Genomic DNA, 24,948 nt, shown 5'->3' on the forward strand with positions numbered 1-24,948 from the left:
CTTTACTTCCTTGCTAATACTACTTCTCCACAAGAAGGGCCAGGTTACACCAGCAGCAGCAAACTGTGGGAGTGGCATGTTTCTGTGTACAAAAATATGCATTTGAAGGTGGGGAGAAGATGGCAAAGAGATTTATTGGGCACTAGATCAACTGTGCAAAGGAAAAGATTCTCAGCATAGACTGAAAGCTGGAGATTATTGCTGTCTGAATAAGGGGAAATTGCTGAGAAATAAAAACATAGATATAGGTGAAGTGGGTGCTAAAATCAGAACCTTCTTTCAGAGTTTACATGCGCTGGGTTGTTTTTTTTAAGCACACTCGATGATGAAGCTCTGGAATAAGGATGCTGAACGGATAATCTTTCAATCCCGCAGTATCATATTTGAGCCACATCTTTTATATTAGAAATCCCTCAGCTCTATTAAACATGGGACCAAGTTCTCTCACACTCCTATAGTATATTTAATGAAGGTTGAAGGTAGTAGATTCAATGCAAGATGAAAATGCAACATGTTGCCATTACAGAGCATTGCATGCCAAAAAATCTAGACACAGAGAGTTTTCCCCCCTCATGCCATCACTCTGCTGAACACTTAATTTACACAGTTCTATCTTATGCCGGTGGCTCAGTGGGTTAGGACGCTGAGCTTGTCAATCAGATGGTCGGCAGTTTGGCGGGTCGAATCCCGAGTGCCGCGTAACAGAGTGAGCGCCTGTTACTCGTCCCAGCTTCTGCCAACCTGGCAGTTCGAAAGCATGTAAAAAATGCAAGTAGAAAAATAGGGACCACTACGGTGGGAAGGTAACAGCGTTCCGTGTGCCTTTGGCATCTAGTCATGCCGGCCACATGACCACGGAGACGTCCTCGGACAAGCGCTGGCTCTTCGGCTTTGAAACGGAGATGAGCACCGGCCCCTCGAGTCAGAAACGACTAGCACACATGTGCGGGGGAACCTGTACCTTTACCTTATCTTATGCCTAAGTATATTACCCGTGTAGTATTATTTATTTATTTATTATTTATTAGTTGAATTTATATACCACCCTATTCCCGAAGGACTCAGGGCGGTTCACAGGTATAGTATGGCTATATTACTTTTATCCTTCTCATCTGTTCCACTACCTTCTCTGTTGATATCATTATTTTGATTATCCTTTATTATGATGATTAATATTATTTTGTTGTTTTGCATGTACACTGAGAGCTTATGCACCATAGACAAATTCCTTGTGTGTCTAATCATACTTGTAATGTAGATATGCACATGAGAAGTTCAGGAGGAGTACTGGTGTTTATTCCAAAAGAATTGATGATCTCAGTGAAGTTGTTTGGTACCCAGATTGTTGTTTAGACCAACAATCCCATAGAGATCGATGGGAGAGAAAGGAGCTGCCAAACTCAGTACTATGAGTAAAGCTTTATTACTAACTAGTTTGCTTGCCTGTGAGTAGTTTGGCCATAGTTGGATTATGACAACACAAGTTAGGTCTGCCCTTATGTAATAACTTTCATTAATTTGAGAATTGCTACAGCTTCAAATACTGCCAGATGTTTACATTGTAATTCTTATCTGTCTCTAGTAGTGCTGTATAGTAACAGCTGGATAATTGGTCAGTTGAGAGAATCTGTGAATTTAAAATGTATAACAGTATGTCTTCAAGTTTTCCATTAAAAACGCTCAAGGAGCGGCACTAGAAAACAACTTCTATTTGAATCTTCAGAGAGATACCACCTGCTAAAGAAAACAGCTCTGAGCAAGATGGACCTATGGTGTTACTATAAGTAGGGCAGCCATGTATGGGATTTCCATATGCCTATAATTCATCTGTTCCAATCAGTGCTCACCTCTCATATAACCAGCTATGGCTTGAAAGCTATATAGGCAAAACTGCAGAGAGTATTTTTGCTTCTTGATACCTTGCTAATCCTTTTTCCAACTAAATGTTTCAGCATTAAACTCACACAAACTGGTTCTTGGTGATGCTGTAGTGAGAGAGCTTCAAACTATAGTGAGAGAGCTTCAAACTATACGCTATCAAGATAAATGGAAATAAAAACGACAGTATAGTCCATTTTGTTCATAATCCATTGCTAATAGAAACTTAGTTCATAACCTATAAATAAGATAATATTTGTCCATGTTATTAGGCAGTTTTCTCAGCCTGGTACCTTCTGTATATGGATTTCAACTCACAAAGTTTTCAGCCAGATTTGCCATTAGCCCTTCTGGTTGACATTTCTGGGAAAATGCAACCAAATTGATGTGAAGGGATTTTATTATGCTTAAGGTTGATATTAGTAGTGATACTTTGTAATAATAATATATATACATATGTGTGTGTGTTTGTTTGTTTATGTGCAAGCAGTTTTGTAGGTGCTTTATATTGGGAAATTAGTTATATAAAGGCAAATTTTTCATGCTTTAGGTATAGGTCACGGGTCGGCAACCCGCGGCTCCGGAGCCGCATGCGGCTCTTTGAGCCGTCTCCTGCGGCTCCCAGCCGCCCGGTGCACGCGCACTTTTCAAACGGGCAGTGGTGCGCGCACCTCTCCAAATGGAGAGTGGCACTGCCCGTTCCGAGAGGTGCGCGCGCACCTTTCCGAAGGGCGGAGGTGCGCGCGCACCTCTCCAAGCCGCCGCCGTCCCGTCTGGAGACCTGCCGCGTTCACGGCAGCTGTGCAAACGGGATGGCGGCGGTTTGGAGAGTGCGCGCGCACTCGCCAAACCACCGCCATCCCGTCCGGAGACCTGCCGCGTTCATCAAACATTGACGAACACGGCAGCTGTGCAAACGGGATGGCGGCAGTTTGGAGAGTGCGCGCACACCTCTCCCAAGCCGCCGCCGTCCGGAGACCTGCCGATGTTTGGGGAGGTTTGGGGAGGTGCGCGCGCACCTCCCCAAACCTCCCCAAACGTCGGCAGGTCTCCGTACCTCCGCGTGAATGGGCAGCAGCCCCGCTTGTTGCGAAAGCTGCCGCGGCCCGTCTGCAAAGCTGCCGAAAGCGGCAGCTTTGCAGCCGGGCCGCGGCAGCTTTCGCAACAAGCGGGGCCGCTACCCATTCCGAGAGGTGCGCGCGCACCTCCCCAAACCTCCCCAAACGTCGGCAGGATTGGGGAGGTGCGCGTGCACTTCTCGGAATGGGTAGCTGCCCCGCTTGTTGCGAAAGCTGCCGCGGCCCGTCTGCAAAGCTGCCGCTTTCGGCAGCTTTGTAGACGGGCCGCGGCAGCTTTCGCAACAAGCGGGGCCGCTGCCCGTTCGCGCGGAGGTACGGAGACCTGCCGACGTTTGGGGAGGTTTGGGGAGGTGCGCGCGCACCTCCCCAAACCTCCCCAAACGTCGGCAGGTCTCCGGACGGCGGCGGCTTGGGAGAGGAGGTACGGAGACCTGCCGACGTTTGGGGAGGTTTGGGGAGGTGCGCGTGCACCTCTCGGAATGGCCCCGCTTTCGGCAGCTTTGCAGACGGGCCGTTGCCGTCGCGCAACCGGGAACCGGTTCCATCACACATTTAAAAAAAAAGGTAACCGCACGCGTCCGCGCATGCGCAAGAAAAATTTTTGCGCATGCGCGTGCATGGACACACGCACACAGCTCCCACTTTTTTTTATGTGTGATGGAACCGGTTCCCAGTGGCTCTTTTCCTTTTTCGGGTTGCCGACCCCTGGTATAGGTGATTGCTTACATGAAAAGAGCATGGTAAGGGGAGGGGGAAAAGCTGTTATGGTGGAGCCTGGGTTGCTGTGTATCAGTCATCATCTAGGAATTATTTTTCTGTACCTTTTGGTTCCTAGTACCAAGGCCAGATCTCTTTGTTCTGGAAAGGTATAAAAGGTGGAAGACATCTTTCCTGGTTGTTGCCTTCATCTCTCTACCAGCCACGAAGAGAGATGTGGCCACCCAACTCTTATTTTGATCAAAATAAAAGTTGTTTGCTTGTTGAAACCTCGGCTCAGGAGTTTCTTTGGCTCTTTTAAATTCCTGAGTAATGCTGGGGCAATTGTGAGGCTAAGTGTAAAACCTTACAGATGGCTATATCTGTCAGCAGATAATTCATTCGTTTAAATCTGTGTTATAAGGAAAGAAGTATTTCCTTTTGCCTTGAAGCCTTCTGCATTTGCCCAACTTCAGATTGTCTGCCAGTTTGCCAGCCCTTTCTTAGATTGTCACTGCACACCGTCGCTCATGGCCTGGCAGTGGTGGGATACAAATTTGTGAACAACTGGAGTCCATTCTGGGCCTGGACAACAAAAAATTAGCTACTGGTTCTGCCGAAATGGTGTGAACCAGTTGAATCCACTGCGGCCTGGTCATCTCACCCTTGCACTATTGCAATGCAATGTAGTCTACATGGAGCTATCCTTCAGGAGTATTTAGAATCACAGCTGGCAAAAAATGCAGTACAAACAGTCTTAGGGAGCCCCTAGGGCAGACATGTCAAACACAAGGCCCGGGGGCCAGATCCGGCCCACGAAGTGGTTTCATGTGGCCCGTGAAACCATCCTGGAAACAGTGAGGGAGCAGCCCCCACTGCCTTGGCCCTGGCCCAGAGACCCTCCTTCTGCCAGAGACCCTGAGATCTGTCCCACTCCTGCCCAGGCCCCCATAGGCACCCTTGATGCCAACAATGTAGAGCTGGCCATGCTCACCCAGTAGGCCATACGCACTCTAGCCATGCCCACCCAGTAGGCCATGCCCACCCAGGCCACACCCACCCGACCCCTTGAGGGCAACCGCAATGCTGATGCGGCCCTCAATGAAATTGAGTTTGACACCCCTGCCCTAGGGTGACCCAGGTTACACCATTATTGTGCAAACAGCACTGGTTGTTGGTTTGCTTATCCAAATTCAAGGGTTTGGTTATCACCTTTAAAGCCCTTTATGGCCTGGGTGAAGGTTATCTGAGGAGCTGCCTCACCCCAATTGGATTGGCCTGCCCCACTCGCTTTTGCAGAAAGAGATACACTCTGCATCCCATCAGCCAAGGAATTGCAGCTGGCAGGGTCCAGGAGAAGAAGCTTTTCTGTCATGGTTCCCACTCCTTGCAATGTGGCCCCATCACCACCTTCTTGGCCTTGCAAAAAAGCCTGAAAACCTGGCTCTGCCAACTGACTTGGCAATGGGGGGAGTGGGGGGGCCTTTGGGAGGTGGCTAGTACAGTAGATTAGCAGAAGATTCTACCAATTATGTCCATTTTAACTCTTTCCAATAACTGATCTTTCTATAAATTGTGGGGATAAAAAAATATGTGAAAGTTTCACATTGGGAAATATTATAAATGTGCAATTATTCAGAAGAAAATCCCTCCTTCTCAGCAGTACCTACTCTTTCCAGCTACAGTATATGCTTGGCATTCATTTCAGCCTTGTGACGTGAATGGTTTCCCAAACAACATGGTCTCACATTTCTGAATCAGATTTTATATTAAAAATACTGGCAGGACACCCCTTTTGTGCTGTTCCCATTAAGCCCCTAGTGTGAATTGTTCGGAACGGTGATTTTCTTTTCTTTTCTCTTTTTTTCTTTTTTGATAATAGATTCTCTCTATTAGAGTTCGCTCTTTCTTTGGCAGTAGCTGCACAATTAACGTAGCCACCTTAAAACTGAGTGGGAGAAGAAAAACGCTGAGCCACAGAGAGAGAGAAAGTATACAGGCTGCCATAATTGCTATCCGCTGGGTAACTGAGTACAAGCAAGGTGGGGTTATGGACATGACCTACTTTGATGGGTTTTATTATAGAACTAGGACATGAATGGGAATCCATCACAGCATCATTCTGAGCAGGTTTAGAACAGCTTTGTTTAATTCTCAATTTCTTGTTCAGCCAAATCATTGTAACTGGTTCACTTCTATTCAGCATAAGCAATGAATATCGTGAAGCTGAGGCGGGGCTTATGTAAAAGGGCCTTAGTGCTTGTTTTTAATTTTAAAAAAAGCCTTTATTTTAAGTATATGGTTGGTTCCAGATTTAGCCCCATAGAAATCTGTTACTTATGATTCATATAAGCGCAAAGTGTTCTTCAACACTTCAAGAAAGCTAAACAAAATGTGGAGTAAAAATAAGACGGAATACGAGAAGAGATCATTACTGCTTTCCGATTCTCCTAACCCTGGCAAGTCAACTATTCAAACTATATGGGCCATATTTTGCCGCCATTCCTACTGCAGAGGCTTCATCTTGAGGCTTTAAGCATCACCATTGATTCAGAACAAATTGGAATAGAATAGAATAGAATAGAATAGAATAGAATAGAATAGAATAGAATAGAATAGAATAGAATAGAATAGAATAGAATAGAATAGAATAGAATAGAATAGAATAGAATAGAATAGAATAGAATAGAATAGAATTGGAAGGGACCTTGGAGGTCTTCTAGTCCATCCCCCTGCTCGAGCAGGAGAACCTATACCATTTCAGACAAGTGATTGACTAGTCTCTTCTTAAAAACCTCCAGTGATGGAGCACCCACTATTTATGGAGGTAAACTGTTCTACTGGTTAATTATCCTCACTATTAGGAAGTTTCTCCTTAATTCCAGGTTGCTTCTCTCCTTGGTCAGTTTCTAACCATTGTTTCTTGTCTTGTCCTCTCGTGCTTTGGATAATAGTTTGACCCCCTCTTCTTTGTGGCAGCCCCTCAAATACTGGAATACTGCTATCATGTCACCCCTATTTCTTCTTTTCTTTCAAGTAGCCAAACCCAACTCCTGCAGCCTTTCTTCATATGTTTTAGTCTCCAGGCCTTTGATCATTTTAGGCTGTGGTACTCTGAACTGAAAGAGAAAGAAGTGGATGCAGAAGAAAAAAAATGTCAGATTCACCTAGGTTGTGAATGTACTTAGCTATGATTTATGGAATAGAACATGGTTGGTTGCAGCTACCTAGTTTGCTAAACCATAATGTATGCTTTGCAAAATAGGTAGTTCTTGACTTATGACCATCTGTCATAAATATGAACCAGGTGGCAAGCATCTGAATTTTGATCACATGATCATGGAAATGCTACAATGGTTGTAAGTGTGGAAAATGGCCATGTCACTTTTTCAGTGCCCTTGTAACTTCAAACAGTCACTAAATGAACTGTTGTAAGTTGAGGACCAACTGTTACATGTTGTATTGAACCAAAACAATAGGACAAGTCTATATTATATATGGAGGTGTTCTCTCCATCATTTTCTATTTCTTGCTTAAAGAAGTGGACAACCAATCCTTTTTAAACATTCTCTGGAGTGTCCAATACACATGGAAAAATATTGCTGAATTAGTTCTATCTTAAATATCCTAAAGATCTGTTTAGTAGGAAGAAGCATTTTAAATGTCATCAGATTGTAGGAGATGACCAGCTGAGCCTGAGGGAGGGGTCAAACTCATCATAACTCATGAGTCCCTGCACACCCACCAGAGATCCAAGTCCAGCCCATCTTGAATGCCTTTCTTATCTCCGTTCATTTCCCTTGACTGTTAGTTGGCCAGATTCTAATCAGTTTGCAATAAATCTTTATACTCATTTAAACTGCCTGAATCTCCTGATTTTCCCAGCGCTTGACACAAATAATCTTATTACTGGTTTGTCGACATAGGATATATCAACTCTGCATTCCAAAATTCTTGCAAATAATTGATTTCTATCTTTAAAATATTCTAGTCTATAGAAAAACTGGTGTAGTATCATCCAAAATGTTTTTCACTATTGGTAATATTTCAAGAGTTTTATAAAGCTGAGACATTTGGACCAAATTTTGAAATCATAAGGTATTCTGAATTTTGAGAATTAATTCTCCAACAACCAGTGGGAAACAACATGGGGGCACATTTGATCACTGCAAAAAACAAGGAACAGCTGAAAACTTTCCTCTAGTTTTTGTGGAAAAGAGGCCCAGGCAGAAAAGAGGAAAAAAAGGCACAAATCACTTTGAATATTGCTTCTATAGACAGGGCTTTTTCTTGGCATACAGCAGTTATGATTATTGATTATTTGTGACTTTCTAACTTATAATAAAAAAGATTCTTTTCAGACACTATTAGATTCTTATAAGGTTGTCTAATTGCTGCTGCTGCTAATAGTTGGGGAAAACCTGCCATATATAAATTGACAAAGATCATGCTTACCGTACTTTTGATTTAAAATATTGATAACTTCATCCACTCAGGAGTTCCCTTCAAAACACTTTACCTGTGATTTTCAGACTAGGGTTATCCCAAAGTGTAAGCTTATGAATTGCAATGTATGGCAGTGAAAGTTGGACCATAAAAAAGGCCGATCGCCAAAGAATTGAGGCCTTTGAACTCTGGTGCTGGAGAAGACTCCTGCGAGTCCCTTGGACTGCAAGGCAATCAAACCGGTCAGTCCTAGAGGAGATCAACCCTGACTGCTCTTTAGAAGGCCAGATCCTGAAGTTGAAACTCAGATACTTTGGCCACCTAATGAGAAGGAAGGATTCACTGGAGAAGGGCCTAATGCTGGGAAAGATTGAGGGCAATAGAAGAAGGGGACGACAGAGAATGAGGTGGCTGGATGGAGTCACTGAAACAGTAGGCATGAGCTTAAATGGACTCCAGAAGATGGTAGAGGACAGGAAGGCCTGGAGGAACATAGTCCATAGGGTCGCGATGGGTCGGACACGACTTCGCAACTAACAACAACAAAGCTTATGAAACGAGTAAGGATCAACATGTTTCTCAATATTTTCCAACCTGCCTTTTGTGTTGTAAATACAATTGAGCATTCACTAAAAAAAAGGAATGAAACCCCTGCCATATCAGAGGAGTCGAATAAAAACAGTGAAGTGAATTTTCAACTTGATTTTCTAAATTTCATAAAAAGTAGAACTTAAATATACAATACCACCCCCACCACCACCCCCAAATGAAGCTGCAAATGAATGAAATTAAAACTATTTTCTTTGTAGGCGGCTGTTCTTCCCAAATTATTTATCAGTCTGCTTAAAACACCTGAAAGATATTGACATGGGAATCCCTTGAAGTACACAGTGTCTATCTTGAAGAAAATTCATTTCTACAATTATTTATCTTTCCCCGTGTACTCCTGAGGAGTTTTAACCATCTGTTTGTTTACATCAGTGCCAATCTGAAACAGGCAATTTGGTGTCTATACTAGCACTTTTGAATTCCCTTCAGTTGCCCTGCCTAGTGCCTAGTCTGTATTATGTTTTAACAAAAAAACGCAAATTTATTTTTCTTTAGCTTATTTACCTTTCTTGCACAACAGCTTATTTGCTGTCTGTTTTTATTGCTGTCATGTGTTTTTCTGTATTTTGTTTCCTGTATTTTAATTGCATGTTTCACTGACTTTCTATTTACTGTTCTCATGTGATAATTTGTGTTAATGATTTTGATAATATCACGATAGTCGCAGATTATTCTGTGTACCTTTTATTTGGTTTTCATCATTAATATTTTACTATCATTTCTCATTTTAATTCCTGGGGTTTGTCAGTAATTGATACTGAGTATTTGTGATTTACATATTACATAAATGTTCTCATCTACAAATACAGCAGTATTTTCTTTGAGTATTTATTGCAAGATATTTATTCAAACATCAAGTAACTCACCCTTTTTTTTTCAAATAACCACAGAGCACTTTCAAATCATTGAAGGAATATATCCTAGTTGATTTGAATGACAGTAAATCTTGCTAAAAAGATTCATAATGGTGAAACAAACTTAGCTTCAGCCACCTCTATATCCATAATGTGCTTTGATTGCCTCATATTTCTGAATAAAAATAGAAATATCAATCAATCATATTCGAGACTTGTCAAATTTTTAGGGAAGGCAGATTGCCCAGGATGGTGGATTAAAGGAGGTATACTCTGTAATGTATGTACCAAAGTCACTGTCAAACATTGAGCACTGACATTTAATTAAGAATTTGAGCAATAACATGCAGAAGCTGTAGAATCTTTACAGTCTTCAACATCTCAGATATTTAGGCCTCCTTAAATGAAATGGACAAAGGGGAATATCATTTATAAGGCCATACAAACTGCATCTTCAATACTTCCTTAAAGAAGCTGGATTCTAAGACTCGCACAGCATCAGCATAATCTTTGGACAATGCATGTTATAGGAGTGGTAGGCAACGTCCTCAGCTCTAGCTTGTGTCATCCAGTGCTACTGATCTCTTTTGATCCTCCCATGCATTTTTAAAGATAAATAGGAAACAAATTGCTACTGAATCTTCTTAAACTTCCTTTCACAATCCAGAAGGGAAAGTTCTCTCGGACGTCTGTGGGATCTTCTTCCCGGATTATTGGTGACTATTTGTTGCAAAGTGCTGCAAATTAATATGTACTTTGGTAGCACTTTCCAAATGTGGCTTCAACATGGATAAATATGGCCCATCTTGCTTTACTGAGCTGACCTTCCTCTCTTTTCTCCTTTTCTTTTTCTTTTTTGAAAACCCAGCTGAGGAAGTGGAGAGACTGGCTGCAATGCGTTCGGACTCATTGGTTCCAGGGACACACACCCCTCCCATCAGGAGGAGAAGTAAGTTTGCCAATCTAGGAAGACTTTTCAAGCCATGGAAATGGAGGAAGAAGAAGAGTGAAAAGTTCAAGCACACATCAGCAGGTAAGTTGCAAAACCTCTTTTCAGCACCAAATTGGATTAATGTTTGTTTTGATCAATATTTGTTCACCCACCCACCCAAAAGTGAAATAGAATTGCTATGCTACAATTGTCTCAACAGCTATAAAATGTTTGGGTGACTGGTAGTTCTATAGTAATTTACAGAGTAGCAGTAGAAGTGCTTAGGTAGAAACAGAAAAAAAACAAAACAAAACCAAAAGTCCCTTAACACTTTTCCCTCTACTGCAGACATGTCAAACACAAGGCCCGGGGGCCAGATCCGGCCCGCGAAGTGGTTTCATGCGGCCCGCGAAGCCATCCTGGAAACAGTGAGGGAACGGCCCCCACTGCCTTGGCCCTGGCCCAGAGACCCTCCTTCTGCCAGAGACCCTCAGATCTGTCCCACTCCTGCCCAGGCCTCCATAGGCACCCTTGATGCGAACGATGTAGAGCTGGCCATGCCCACCCAGTAGGCCATACACACTCTAGCCACACCCACCCAGTAGGCCACGCCCACCCAGGCCATACCCACCCGGCCCCCTGAGGGCAACCGCAATGCTGATGCGGCCCTCAATGAAATTGAGGTTGACACCCCTGCTCTACTGCTTTGCTCCAGGTTAAATGCCTTGTTAGTCCATGGTGTGGGTGGGCAACTATGGCAATTTTACAACATGTGGACTTCAACTCCCAGAATTCAATGCTGGCTCAAGAATTGGTAGAATTGAATTCCACAAGCAGTGGTGGGATTTAAATATGTGAACAACCGGTTCTCCGTGTAGATGCCACTTCTGGAAGTCCATTGTGGGCCTGGGCAACAAAAAAAAAATTAGCTACCAATTCTGCCGAACTGGTGCAAACTGGCTGAATCCCACCACTTTTCCACAAGTCATAAGTTGCTATAGTTGCCTAACCCTTTTATGGAGTGGAAATGCATCACAATATATTCCACTTTTTACACAGAAACAGGTGAGCACACTGTGGTGTTAGAATCCATCTTTCTCCATGACATGTCTTTACTCACCAACAAGTCTCAGTCTGTATAGCTGCTTTGTTGGCATACAGTTTCATCAGTTTCCTGTCAATTTTCCTTCTTTATTGTTGCTTCCTGTAATATATAAGATTTATCTTGACCAGATTTTCAAAACTGTAATACATCCAATGTGTCTCTTAGTATTTGCTTTTAAGGAGCCAGTTACCATTCTTTGCTTCCGGAAATCAACCCTTGTTACTTTTCTCTTTAAATTGCTCAACATATTGTGCTAAAAGTGTTTCTCTATAGACTAGCCAAGGTGGTGGGTGTTAATTCCCAATGTTCATTTGCACGAGAGAGATAGGAAACTCATTCAGGAAGCTAAAGAGAATATCGAGGTAATTAATTTATGAGTTCCAATTAAAATGTCTTAAATTTAGAGTAAGAGCCCTCCTGGATCTGACAAAATGTCTGTTTATTCAAGCATCCTATTTCCCTTAGTGACCAAAGAGAAGGCTTTGAGGAACTTTCCTTGCTCTTTCGTCCCAGCAACTAGTCTTCACCATTCTGTTGCCTAAAACAAGGGTGCAAGCTTTCAAGTAATAGCAGAATTTTTGGACCAGATGAAGAGGCAAGGGAAAAAGGAAAGAGTGGTGGGAAATGTGGCCTTGAAGATTTTGTACCAGTTTGTAACTGGAACTGTTCTATCGGGGCAATTAGATAAATGTAATGACCCAAAGCCAAAGTTAGGGAGCAGCTGAATGTGAATGGTGATGAGCTTACATAGGAGGAAACCAAGTGGCACAATGGTTAGAATGCAATATTGCAGGCAAACTCTGCCCACAGCCTGGAGTTCGATCCTAACAAGGCTCAAGGTTGACTCAGTCTTGCATTCTTCTGAGGTACGTAAAATGAGCAATCAGATTGTCCTGGGCAATATGCTGACATTATAAATTGTCCAGAGAGTGCTATAAAGCACTATCGGGCAGTATATAAGTATAAGTGCTATTGCTATTGTTATAACTGGCTGTTGAAAAAAAGCGAGACTATAGGTAGTCCATGATTTACAGTAGTGCATTTAGTGACCATTCAAAGTTACGACGGCACTGGAAAAAGTGACTTATGACCGTTTTTCACACTCACGACTGTTGCAGCATTCCCGTGCTAATGTGATCAAAATTTAGATGATTGGCAACTGACTCATATTTATGACGGTTGCAGTGTCCCGGGGTCGTGCGATCCACCTTTTGCAGACTTCTTATAAGTAAAGTCAATGGGGAAGCCAGGTTCACTTAACAACTATGTTACTAACTCCACAACTGCAATGATTCACTTAACAACTGTGGCAAGAAAGGTCATAAAGTGGGCAAAATTCACTTAACAACCAAAATTTTGGTTATCACTGAAAAAACTGCCATAAGTCCCTTTTCTCAGTGCCCTTGTAACTTTGAATGGTCACTAAATGAACTGTTATAAGTCGAGGACTTGGAGCAAAGTAGTCATGTATATGTAATCATATTCTAGTGCAGGGGTGTCAAACTCAATTTCATTGAGGGCCGCATCAGCATTACGGTTGCCCTCAGGGGGCTGGGTGGGTATGGCCTGGGTGGGCGTGGCCTACTGGGTGTGCGTGGCTAGAGTGCGTATGGCCTACTGGGTGGGCGTGGCCAGCTCTACATGGTTCGCATCAAGGGTGCCTATGGGGGCCTGGGCAGGAGTGGGACAGATCTGAGGGTCTCTGGCAGGAGGAGGGTCTCTGGGCCAGGGCCAAGGCAGTGGGGGCTGTTCCCTCACTGTTTCCAGGATGGCTTCGTGGGCCGCATGAAACCATTTTGCGGGCCGGATCCAGCCCCCGGGCCTTGTGTTTGACATGTCTGTTCTAGTGGCTGCTAAAAAATCTTTTTGGAACAAACCTCCTTATTTTTCTTTCAAGTTTTTGCTGTCAACAAAGCAATACTGTACCTTTAAATCAAAGAGAGAGAGAGCAATCTAGAGCTTATTCAGACACTTAATCACTTCAAGCACAGTATTTGAACAGTCAAAACCCTCAAGGGGGAGATTTCTTTTTTTTCAGATCCTTTAATTATGCAAGCACCCCAATTCTACTTATGTACTGAACTTTCTGCTATCCTACTCAGGGCCACGAAGCCTGCGTTCCTTCGGGAATGAAGACAAGAGAGCAGGTGGTGGACAGATTTGTAGAACACTGAAAACACTTGGCCTTGTTCTCGTCTGATGAAAATATATCCGTAGTGTTGTTTCCTGCAACACATCCTAGGATTTGATGGGCTGCTTTTTAATTATGAAGGTGGCATCATAATTTCTCCCCAGGGTCATTGAGAATATTGTTAACCTGATGATCAACAGAAGAGCGAAACATTGCCGGTGGCTTTTCTCTGTAAAATAGGGGTCTTAGGGATTGTCCAGTACCTTCTACTTCTTCATTCATATTCTCAATGGGATTTCTCCCCCCCCCCGCCCTTTGGAGGAGGCGTATGAAATAATAATTAGCAGAAGGCACTTGCCTAATCTAGTCCGTCACCTCAACGTCTTGCCACTCATAGTTCTTAAATTCAACAGACAATTCCAAAGTACGTCTAGCAATTATAGGTAGTTCTCAACTTGCAACCCACAGTTTCTGTTGCTAAGGAAGACAGTTGTTAAGGGAGTCATGTCCAATTTCATGACCTTTTTTGCCACAGTCAAGTGAATCACTGTATTGGTGAATCATGTGGCCTTTAAGCAAATGTAGCTTCCCCCATTGGTTTTCCTTGTTGGAAGCAGGCTGGGGAGATTGCAAGTGGTGGTCACATGACCTCAGGACACTGCAGCTATCGTCGATACATGCCAGTTGTCATGTGCCTGAGTTTTGATCACATAACACGGCGATAGTTGTACCATTCGTAAGTCACTTTTTTCAGTGCTGTTGTAACTTTGAGTGGTCACTAAACAAATGTTTGCAAGTTGAAGACTTGCTGCAATATTTTATCCTTGTATTACAGATTCAAAGCTAAGGTTTGTATAGAATGTGACCTAATGAGATGAATGAGTTGAAGAGCCACCGCAGTTGGGTTCATGCCGAACTTTAAACATAAACCATAGCTTAAAATCCCATTCTCTGGGTTCACACTAATTAGCATAATATTGGTACACTACTCAGCACTACAGTGTTGGGGTTCCTGACCTGGGATAGGAATATTGTCAGAATGTTGGAATAGAAAAAGCGGATCCTAACTATGAACTCCACTTTCTGAATACAAAGGCTGACTGGTGTTAATGAATATATTTTTCCAATGCACAAATATAAACTTTCTGACCAAAAGAATAATATGTAAATATTATTTGGTAGATTTCTACTATGATAGAAGTAGTTCTTACCTAATCCTAAATTGGCATTAGTTGTTGCAATTGTCTATTTTTTTTATGAGACTTTGATAATATGGGCGTCCAATGAAAGGAGATGTTTATTAAGTTTCTCTACAGCTGAATCTTTTTCAACCTCTTAAAAACTTGCTTAACTGCAAATTTATAACCATTAAGAAGCAAACTTTGACTTACTGGATTTGAAAAGGCTTTTTAAGAATGTACTCACACTCATGCTTTTGCTTTAATGACACATTTGTGGGGGGGGATCCTTCTATGTATCAATACTTACAGGAAAGAAATGTTTAATGAGGCCATTTGGATTTTATGCTAATTACACTTCCAGCTGCTATAAAGATTATGTACAACGGCTTCAAACTGCAATTTTATAGTGCCATTCTAAAATGGTATTTTCCTCTACCAAAGAAGACGAAAAACAGTGTGAAGTTCATTTGGAAGGAGGGACTTTATATAAACAGGATATAAAGCTGTAATAGGCAAAATAAAAGTGATTCTCTCCGTTTTCTCTATCATAATTGGTGGAATGTGTCACATTTCAAAGGATCTGTCATCAAAAGTAGCAATAATGGTGTTCCTGGAACTGCAGATGCAATTTAAAAAAAAATGTTTCTCCTGAATAAGATAAATGTGTGTCAGTTGCAGCTGTCACACTGAAAATATTTGCAGCCATCTAAACAAGGTAAAAAGGTAAAGGTAAAGGTTCCCCCGCACATGCGTGCTAGTCGTTTCCAACTCTAGGGGCCAGTGCTCATCTCCGTTTCAAAGCCGAAGAGCCAGCGCTTGTCTGAGGACGTCTCCGTGGTCATGTGGCCGGCATGACTAGACGCCAAAGGCGCACAGAACGCTGTTACCTTCACACCGTAGTGGTCCCTATTTTTCTACTTGCATTTTTACGTGCTTTCGAACTGCTAGGTTGGCAGAAGCTGGGATGAGTAACAGGCGCTCACTCTGTTACGCAGCACTCGGGATTCAACCCACCAAACTGCCGACCTTCTGATCGACAAGCTCAGCTTCCTAACCCACTAAGCCACCACGTCCCTCATCTAAACAAACTCAGTGCCAAATATCTACTAATGCAATCAGCCACATAATAAAATGACTGAGATTTATTTATTTTTTCAGAATTTGGAACTGAAATTTGAAATCCTTGTCTAACACTATGCTACCTAAGTCTACTCAGAAATAGGTTTTGCTGCTGATGGCTGGCTGGGGAATTCTGGGAGTTGAAGTCCATGCCTCTTAGAATTGCTAAGGTTGACAAACACTGATCTACACATTGGTGCACTGCTTTATTTATGCAGTGAAGAGAGTTGAAACTAAAACCCATCGCGTTCTTGGACAAGTTTCATTTTTTGTAATAAAATGTTAAATGTTACACAATGTTTTTTTAAACTTGTATCATGAGAATGTTCTGAAAAGAACCTATTTTTCTATGATGTATACCTAGGCCTTCCTACGTGAAAGATTCCTCTATTTAATCAAGAAAATCCTCCAGATCCATTTTTCTACTGAAGGTGTTCAATGTTTTAGAAGCATTTTGTACATGCTGAGTGTCTCCTTGTACACTCAACCAAAAAAGGCCTAGCTAGTATCAAGTCTCTGATAAGTGTTAACAGCGCTGCGTTTTTTGTTCTCATACGTCATAATCTACTTGATTCAGACCCATAATTTAAAATATGTTAAATAATACCAATGAACTCTGTCCTCACTGAAACTAAGCCTAATCCAATAATCACTTCACATCTCTGCCATAAAAGGATTAGACCTCACAGCACAGTATGGCAGCAGGTGGTAGGAAATGAGAAACAAAAGGAACTTTGAGCCTTGAGACATTCTTCCCATAGGAATATAACTCAATGTGGAGATCTGTATTTTACAGAGCTCCGCGTTATTACAGAACTTACTAGTAATTTTTGGCCAGCTGTTTTCTTTCAGCGAAACCTAACTCACAAAACCAACAATCAAGAAGCAAACAATATTCCAAGCAAGCTAACAATAAACAGCCCAGCCAAGGAAACTTCCAGACCATTCCCACCTACGTTGATAGAGCAAACCACCAGAATATTATAGAATTGAGAGCAATCCCTTCTCCCTGCTAGCACTGATGATGTTATTTAGTTTGGTAATGAAATGTCTGCAAGAAAACAACCAAGCTCAGAGAGCACCAAGGACCCTCAGAAACTTTTTTTATGGAGATAAAATGAGGAGAAATCCTTAAGTATCCCACCTTGCTTCTTCAAGAGAAGAAGCAGTATATAATTGCTATTGTAAATAGCTAAACAATACCTGTTATGCAGCACCTTTTAAAGTTATCTATTAGTTTTGAGTGTCCTCTGAGTGCTTATCTGATGATTTAAGGATGCAGCGTGTATGGGGTGATATGGCTATGCAGGCAAGTATACTTTTCAAATTAGTTTGCATCAACCTTTGCCAACTTGGTGGCCTCCAAATGTCTTAGATATCATGAACCCAATAACATGGCTTCATGGAGTTATGAGTTCCCATATATTGACCATCATGTCCTCTTCTTTTCAATTATGTACAATTTCCTCCAATATAAAAGGGTTGGTTAGAATCAGCTTGTTGAATTTTTCCATGCTTACTTGTCTTTCATTAATCTTGCCAATATTAACATTAAGGTCCATACCAGCTGATTAAAAGATTGCCCTATCACAAGAAAATGTAGGCGGAATTTAGAAAAACTCATGATTGCCTATGAATCATTGTATGAATATTTGCAGGTACTTGGGAAAAGATGAGGGAGAAATCCACTGAAAATAGACATAGTGATACTTATTACTACTTAATGAAAGTGCTGTATACCATAATATGACTAGACTCTACTTATACTGATTTCCATGGTTTTCTTTAAGGATTTCTTTTTTTTTTTTATTGAAAAGTTTTAAGATACAGTTTTCCTTTAAAAAACCCCCCTTCCCCCTCCCTCCTCCCCTCCCTACCTCCCCCCTATCTCCCCCCCTCCCCCTCTCCCTCCTCCCTCCCCTGCCTCCCCCCCTACTTCCCCTCCTCCCCCCCTCCCCCCCCCCCCGACTTCCCAGAGCAAAATACAAGGTATATATCTAAAAAGCAATCATAAACAATCATATACTAACAATTATAAACTCTAAAATCCATCACTCTCTAGCTTATATAGAGTAAACCAATCCTTAATAATACTAAATATGTATAAAGAACTAAAATAAAAGAAAACTAGCGTCATTCCCATCTATGTTCTTCCACAATTCACTATTTCCTAAACAAATTCTCATTTACACATCACAAGCACCTATCCCTATTAACCTCTCTAGCCAAAATAGGCTATAATAGATAGTTCTTACACAAATTAACCCACATTAACCCACAAAACATTCTACCTCTTCCTCTGTAGTAAATTGTCCATTAATTCCAAATTGAAAATTCTGTTACCATACATATCATCCCAAAACTCTTAGAAACACAACTACCACTTGACTGTAAGTATGTTGTGGAAGTTCCATAGATTTCTACTGGTCTTATTTTTTTATCTTTTTTGAGCGTTTTAAGGCAGCACGCGTCACCCTCTGTTCTCTAGGATCATCCAAAAGAGTTGCAGCTTGATCTCCTCCAGTACCATTCTCGTCTATCTGTCCATCTTCATCCTCTTGATGTTCACCTTCTCCAGATCCCTCTGCAGCTTCCAAAAGTGTTGATGGGGTTGCTTTTAAGACATTGTTGTAAAAATCATACGCTTGCTTCACAGTACCCAAACAGTACCTTTTGCCTTCATACATGAAGCTCAACCCAGCTGGGATCTCCCATCTGAACCTTATATCTCTTTGCTTGAGCTCTTGCACAAAAAATATAAAGTCCTTCCTTCTCTTTAAAATCTTTGGAGGAATTTCTTTTAGAACCAAAACTTCTTGACCAGCAATCACAACTTTAGTATCATAGGCAGCTTGTATAACTTCATCTCTAATTTCCCTTTTTACAAAATAAACCACCACATCTCTAGGCAACTTTCTCTGTTTAGCAATCCACGAGTTCACACGAAACACTTTGTCCATGCCTTGTTTTATTTCAGATGCTGGATGGTTCAATACCACCTCGAAAGCCTCAGAAACCAGCTGCTTTAAATCTTCCTTAATATTCTCTTTTAGGCCTCTAATTCTAACAGCAAACTGCATCTGGTAAAATTGAGCCAGACTCAGTTCGCTATCCATTTTGTCTTTTAAATCTTCAATTTCCAATACTTTTGCTTCTAATATAGCATTCTTTTGAGTCAAATCTTCCACTTTGTCATCCAGCACCTCCACACATTTAGCTACTTTATGCACTGAGGACAAAATGTCTACCTTCATCTCTCTGAATTTCTGTTCCATCCTTTCTTCCATTCTCTGCTCCAATTTCTCCAATTTCTCCTCCATCTGTACAAATTTAACACCCATTGACTCCAAAATTAACTGGGTATGTTTTCCAAGGTCCTTCGATGTCAATACATCGGGAGAATGCAACGCCTGCAGTAATGGTTGTTGTTGCACCGGAGAATTTCCAGCACTCCGAAAAGTTCTAGGGGGAGGTTTAGCCGCCATCTTTTACTTACAATTGTGACGCACTTTCACTTTAAGTTTTAAGCAAAGTCCATCAAGCTCGAGAGTAAAATAAAATAATCCTCTTCATCTTTCCCTCTTGTACTGCTCTGCCTGCTCTTTTCCTTTCATAGTCTCTCCTTCAAGCAGGGATGGTCGCAGACGCCTGGCTCTGCTCCATGAAATCCGGAGCAGAGACGCTAGCCAGCTGGGAGCAGCCCAGGCTGCGGGGGAGTTCAATCCTTCAGCCGCCCAAGCTCCAGGCTCAGGCGGCCCCGGAGAACTCGACCCCTACCTGGGGGCTCACCCCCTCCTCTTCTCCCGAGGAGGGGGCTTCAAATTCGCCCGAACAGCTGATCGGCGCTGTTTCGGGCGAAAAATCACACAGCTGAGCCGCGGGCAGCCCGGGAAGGCTGTCTCCGGCGCCGCGGAGCCACCGGAAGTCGGTTTTCTTTAAGGATTTCTTAAGCAGAGTTTTTGTTTATTTTCCCCAAAACATTTTTTTTACCACATATTGCAGCGTGAGAACTATTCTCTAGTTGTAAGAATTGTTATTTGGAGAGTCTGGGGAAATTAATCCTGTGCCTGTTGGTTTCCTACAAATACATTAAGTCAAGAATCTCACCACAATTTGTCCGAGCAAAATCAAATATTGTTGCAAATAAGGCCTTAGATCAGGGGTGTCAACCTCGCAATGTCACGTGACGTGTCATGACGTATCGTGACTTTTTTCCCATTGCCGGCAATGGGGTGGGCGCGGTTTCGCTATGATGCTTCCGGCCTGCAGGCCAGCAGTTTGATACCCTGCCTTAGATTGTGCATATTCTATGTGGTTTCCATCTGATAGAGCTGCCAGAACCACATCAATGCTTGTTGCTGAATATATGTGAATGTAGGAGATGCTGCTTACATAAATATACTTAGTGAATACACTATTTACGACATGGGATTCATAGCAATGATATTAAGGACCCTCTGCCTGAGCTGAACATAATTACTGTATGAATTGCTGAAGGCTCCGATATGTTTATTTCTGTCATAGAAGGTCCAGCACCAGTTTAAAAGCCAAGGAGATGTTTACTTTTTGGCTGAAAAATATGCCTCCTAAACATAATGCTCAATTGAATATTGTCACTTGAATCTTAACAGTGGCATAACTTGAGAAATAGCAATGGTATTTAGACTTATATACTGCTTCACAGTGCTTTACAGCCCTCTCTAAACAGTTTACAGAATCAGCATATTTCCCCCAACAATCTGGTTCCTCATTTTACCGACCTCAGAAGGATGGAAAGCTGAGTCAACCTTGAGCCGGTGAGACTCGAACTGCCGAACTGCTGGCAGCCGGCCATCAGCAGAATTGGCCTGCAATACTGCATTCTAACTACTGCGCCACCACAGCTCATAGGGAATCTACTATTCATGTGCACTCATTTATATTTATTAGAATATATATAAAAGAAACTGATTGTGTGCACACACGTGTATTTTTTAAAAACATCAATAGATTTAGAGATTTAGGAATACCTAAAAAGATATACAAGAACCAATTTGGTGTAGTGGTTAAGATGTCAGGCAAGAAACCAGGAGACCATGAGTTCCACCTTGGACACGAAGCCAGCTAGGTGACCTTGGTCCAGTAACTTTCTCTCCGCCATAATAAGCAGGCAATGGCACACCACTTCTAAAAAAACTTGCCAAGAAAACTCCAGGAACTTATCCAAGTAATCTCGGAGAATCAGACACAATTGAATCGAAGGAAGAAAAAGCTAGTAAGAGGAAAAAGCTGTTTTTTCCAGGGGGAAAAAATCAGAATCACTTGGTATGAGATTATCTTAGATCTGGTTTTCCCATGCAGACTGGTAGTTGTGGGATTTGTGAGCCCTTACATTAGAAGAGCATCAGGTGTGAGAAAACTTCTTTTAAATTCTGAGTCTCATGGTCTCAAAATTAGTGCCACAGAAATGAAAAATAGAGAGCCACTCCATGTATTAATGTGTTTTCCTTCTAATTCTCATCTGGGAATGGTGGAAGAATTCCAATTCCATTATAGTTTAAATAAGCATTCAATAACTTTTTCATTATAATTCTAGAACAGGTTGAACTCTGCCCTAAATATTAACATTACAATAATAGCAAGCAATTGCTAATAAACAGTGGGAGGAATATCAAATTACATTGTGAAGTAAGGTCAACATAAAAATATCTATAGGCTGCAGACATGAAAATCAGTGACTAAGTCATTCGGTGCTAATTGAATTTCTAATATATATATATTTTGCTTAGACTTTAACAAAGGAGCATCAGTTGTTGCTTTAGCTGGTGTAGAGATGAGAGTACATAACTGGTGCAGCACTGCTGATAATGTACAGATTGCATTATTTTGTTCCATAGTTGCTCCCCCTTTGCTAAATTCTTCAGTGAAATGATTAGGAAACCTAATTAGTCAGCAGTACTTAACCCCATATATACAGTAGTCTTTGTTGCTAATAATGGTCAGCAGTATTTAAGACCCCATATATAGTCATTGTTCCTAATAATAGGCAAGCGCTGAGAAACAAACAGCAAATATTCATAATTTCATATATATGTATATGAAAAGGGCTAAAGACAAGAATTTCAACCATCTTGTTAGCATTTAAATGTGTTTTCAATTAATTTACATGGAAGCCATTCATATGGCAGCATGAGATCAATAGGTTGATTTTTTTTCCTCAAAATAGGCAGAGAGGGAGATTGGATTAAAGGCTTCCTTCCACTATGCCTATTTGTTAAAAATCTCCATTACAAAGCAGTTATTGGGCAAGAGCAAAATGGTACAGAGGCATTCATTTTACAAAGAGTCCATTTTAATTCAGATATGCCAGGGCACTAATGCATAATGGGTGTTTGATTTAAGGAAAAATTGTTGGAAATATCCTTCTGCAAAATATTGTTAATAATTGCCTAATCAAAATCACCTAAATACCCTTAACAGAGACATAAGGCCCTTCCAGGAACAACCGCAACAATTTATAACAGTTCCTAAATGAAGTCAGTGATATCCACTTCTATAGGTTAGGTAGAAAGCATCTTAAACAACCTTTCCGTGTAAGGTTCACATATATTGGCTTTAAAAGGACCAACTTCAAAAGAAGAGTTGTTTACCTGGTTGAAAAGGACTTTTGCCTTCTGAGGAAAGTTTTCTTCCAGAGTTAGAATGTGTGCCTTTTATGGAAGATTAATATGTAACTTACACCAAACAAGGTACAGAATCTAGAGAAAACATTTCTGTTTCAAAGGCTGCTGAAACCCTATAAAAATGACAGCTATACTATACTAATCAGATGTCAGCAACAAATAGGTTCACCAGGGTCTACTAATATAGGACAATATAGGACACATTAATCCCAAAGCCATTCTTGACTTGCCTCTTTTCTTTCTGCAAAACCTCGTTGCAAGGTGAGTTGTAGCTCATCCATCTCTATTTATCAGGGCAATCACTACATATGGAGACCCAGCCCCTGATATATCTCTGTTTTTACACAGTCCCTATGTTTTTTTTCCCCTATTGAGAATAAAATGTTATTTGTTGCAAGCACTGTCATTATTCAGCACTCATCTCCTTCTTGGTGGTGTTAAAATTTCTGTGGCACTGCAGTAGGATGACCTTATTGGAACTTTCTTAACGGAGATGCTTAAGGGGGGAAAAAGGAGGGGGGGTTGCTTGAATCCAATTGCACTGTGCACAGCACAAGTTTAATTAGATAATTCATGCTCTCCCATCCCTGCAAGCCTTCTATCTCTCCGGTCCTAAATTTAAAATAACTGAGACTAGAAGTAGCATTTGCCATTATGGAATAATCCTCCCCTGTGCCTAAATCACAGCATCCAAATAACGAGTGCAGGACTCACATGAGACCCTAAATTATAAACAAAAATAACCGAAGCCCCACCTGCTTTTAATATGTATTGCAGGTAAAAAGAGACAGGGCCAGGGTGGAGTAGTGGTTAGAATGCAGTATTGCAGGTTAATTCTGCTGACTGCCGACTGCCGGCAGTTCGGCAGTTCACGTCTCACTAGCACTCAGCTTTCCATCCTTCCGAGGTCGGTAAAACGAGAACCCAGATTGTTGGGGGGCAATATGCTGACTCTGTAAACTGCTTAGAGAGGGCTGTAAAGCACTGTGAAGCGGTATATAAGTCTGAGTGCTATTGCTTTGGTCACAAAGTTATAGCTGGCATCTTGACTTTGGGGACTCCCCCTCCTTCCCCTCCCAGGGCTCCTGATTTTTGTTACAGAAGATGCCGCAGACAGGCCTCCTGCACAAAGAAGAATCGCTAGAGCATCTCTTGAAGGCAGACGTGCAATTGTGACTGGATTTGCATGCCTGGTATTTGTGCTGTATTGGGCAGACAGTGTCTGCATCAGGGACTGAAAGGAACAGGCAAGAATCAGAGGCTGGAAACTATCACGACTTCTCTCAATAAACCCAGGAGCATAGGTAGAAGATGCCCAGGATTGGGCCAAAATGCTTAGCCTTCACCTAAATGCCCTTAACAGAGATATAAGGCCGTTCCATGAACATTTGTAACAACTGAAAACAGTTCCATGCAGGGAAAGTAATGTATTCCTTCTCCCAGCCCAATCCAGAAGCTTTTAAGTGATTGGGAGAAGAAGAGTTTTCTTCGTTAGATCATCTGCTACAACATAGCAAAATCCTGGAGCCTTTTATACTTTTGAAAATCCAACTGGACAGCGATTTCAGGACTGAAAAAAAACTGGACGTACCATACAGTGGTATGTTTTTCTTACCCTGGACATCACGGTTTGGTTACTGTCACTTCTTCTTCTGACCCTTGTCTCTTTTTTGCTGCTGTCCCTGTCGAGAGCTCAGGCAACCTATTGACAAACAATCAATTAGACCATTCAGCAGCAGCAGCAGCAACATTTTTTCCCATTCAGCTGTACCACCAACTGAGTCAATGGGATGAGTTCAGGGCAAGGGCAAAACTGGGAGAAGGTGAGGTCCCTAATGGTGTTTTGTCCTGTGTGCTGTACCCACCCAAACTTTGAACTTGAAATGTTGAATAGAGAGATCAAACAACTGTGTCAAAACTAATACCTGGAAAGAAAGAAAAAATAATAAGGCCAGGAAGAGTGCTGTAACACCATTAAGAGTGAGAAGCAAAGTTTCAAAATACATGATTTGTTTAGGTGTAATCTGATTAAGTAAATATCTATTGCTGGGTCTTGAACAGAGTTTGTTTATTTCCCCTTCCCACAGCTAAGAATGGCGTCATCAGGGTTCTGGATCTGTGAAATGGAGTATAGGAACAGTCCAGTTTTAGATAGATACCTTTGTTATGAGATTCTCAGTCATCAAGGTCATGGTTGTCCCAAGGGTGCTGCCCCTGTGTTCAGCAGTGAAGGGTCACAGCATGGAAAACATCCTGC

The 24,948-nt window shown here is 41.7% G+C and overlaps 1 protein-coding gene across 1 annotated transcript in view; it reads left to right on the forward strand.

Annotated features, from left to right (window-relative positions):
* PHACTR1 (phosphatase and actin regulator 1) overlaps positions 1-24,948 on the forward strand; it is a gene marked incomplete at its 5' end in the record, with an annotated part of 247,351 nt that overhangs the window by 144,163 nt on the left and 78,240 nt on the right. Inside the window, one exon of the mRNA XM_081324401.1 lies at positions 10,431-10,595. Within this exon, the coding sequence (XP_081180527.1) occupies positions 10,431-10,595 (165 nt within the window). The remainder of the gene's footprint in view (positions 1-10,430; positions 10,596-24,948) is intronic.

Source organism: Vipera berus (assembly GCF_964194415.1).
Source record: "Vipera berus genome assembly, chromosome: 3".
In the NCBI taxonomy this organism is placed as follows: domain Eukaryota; kingdom Metazoa; phylum Chordata; class Lepidosauria; order Squamata; family Viperidae; genus Vipera; species Vipera berus.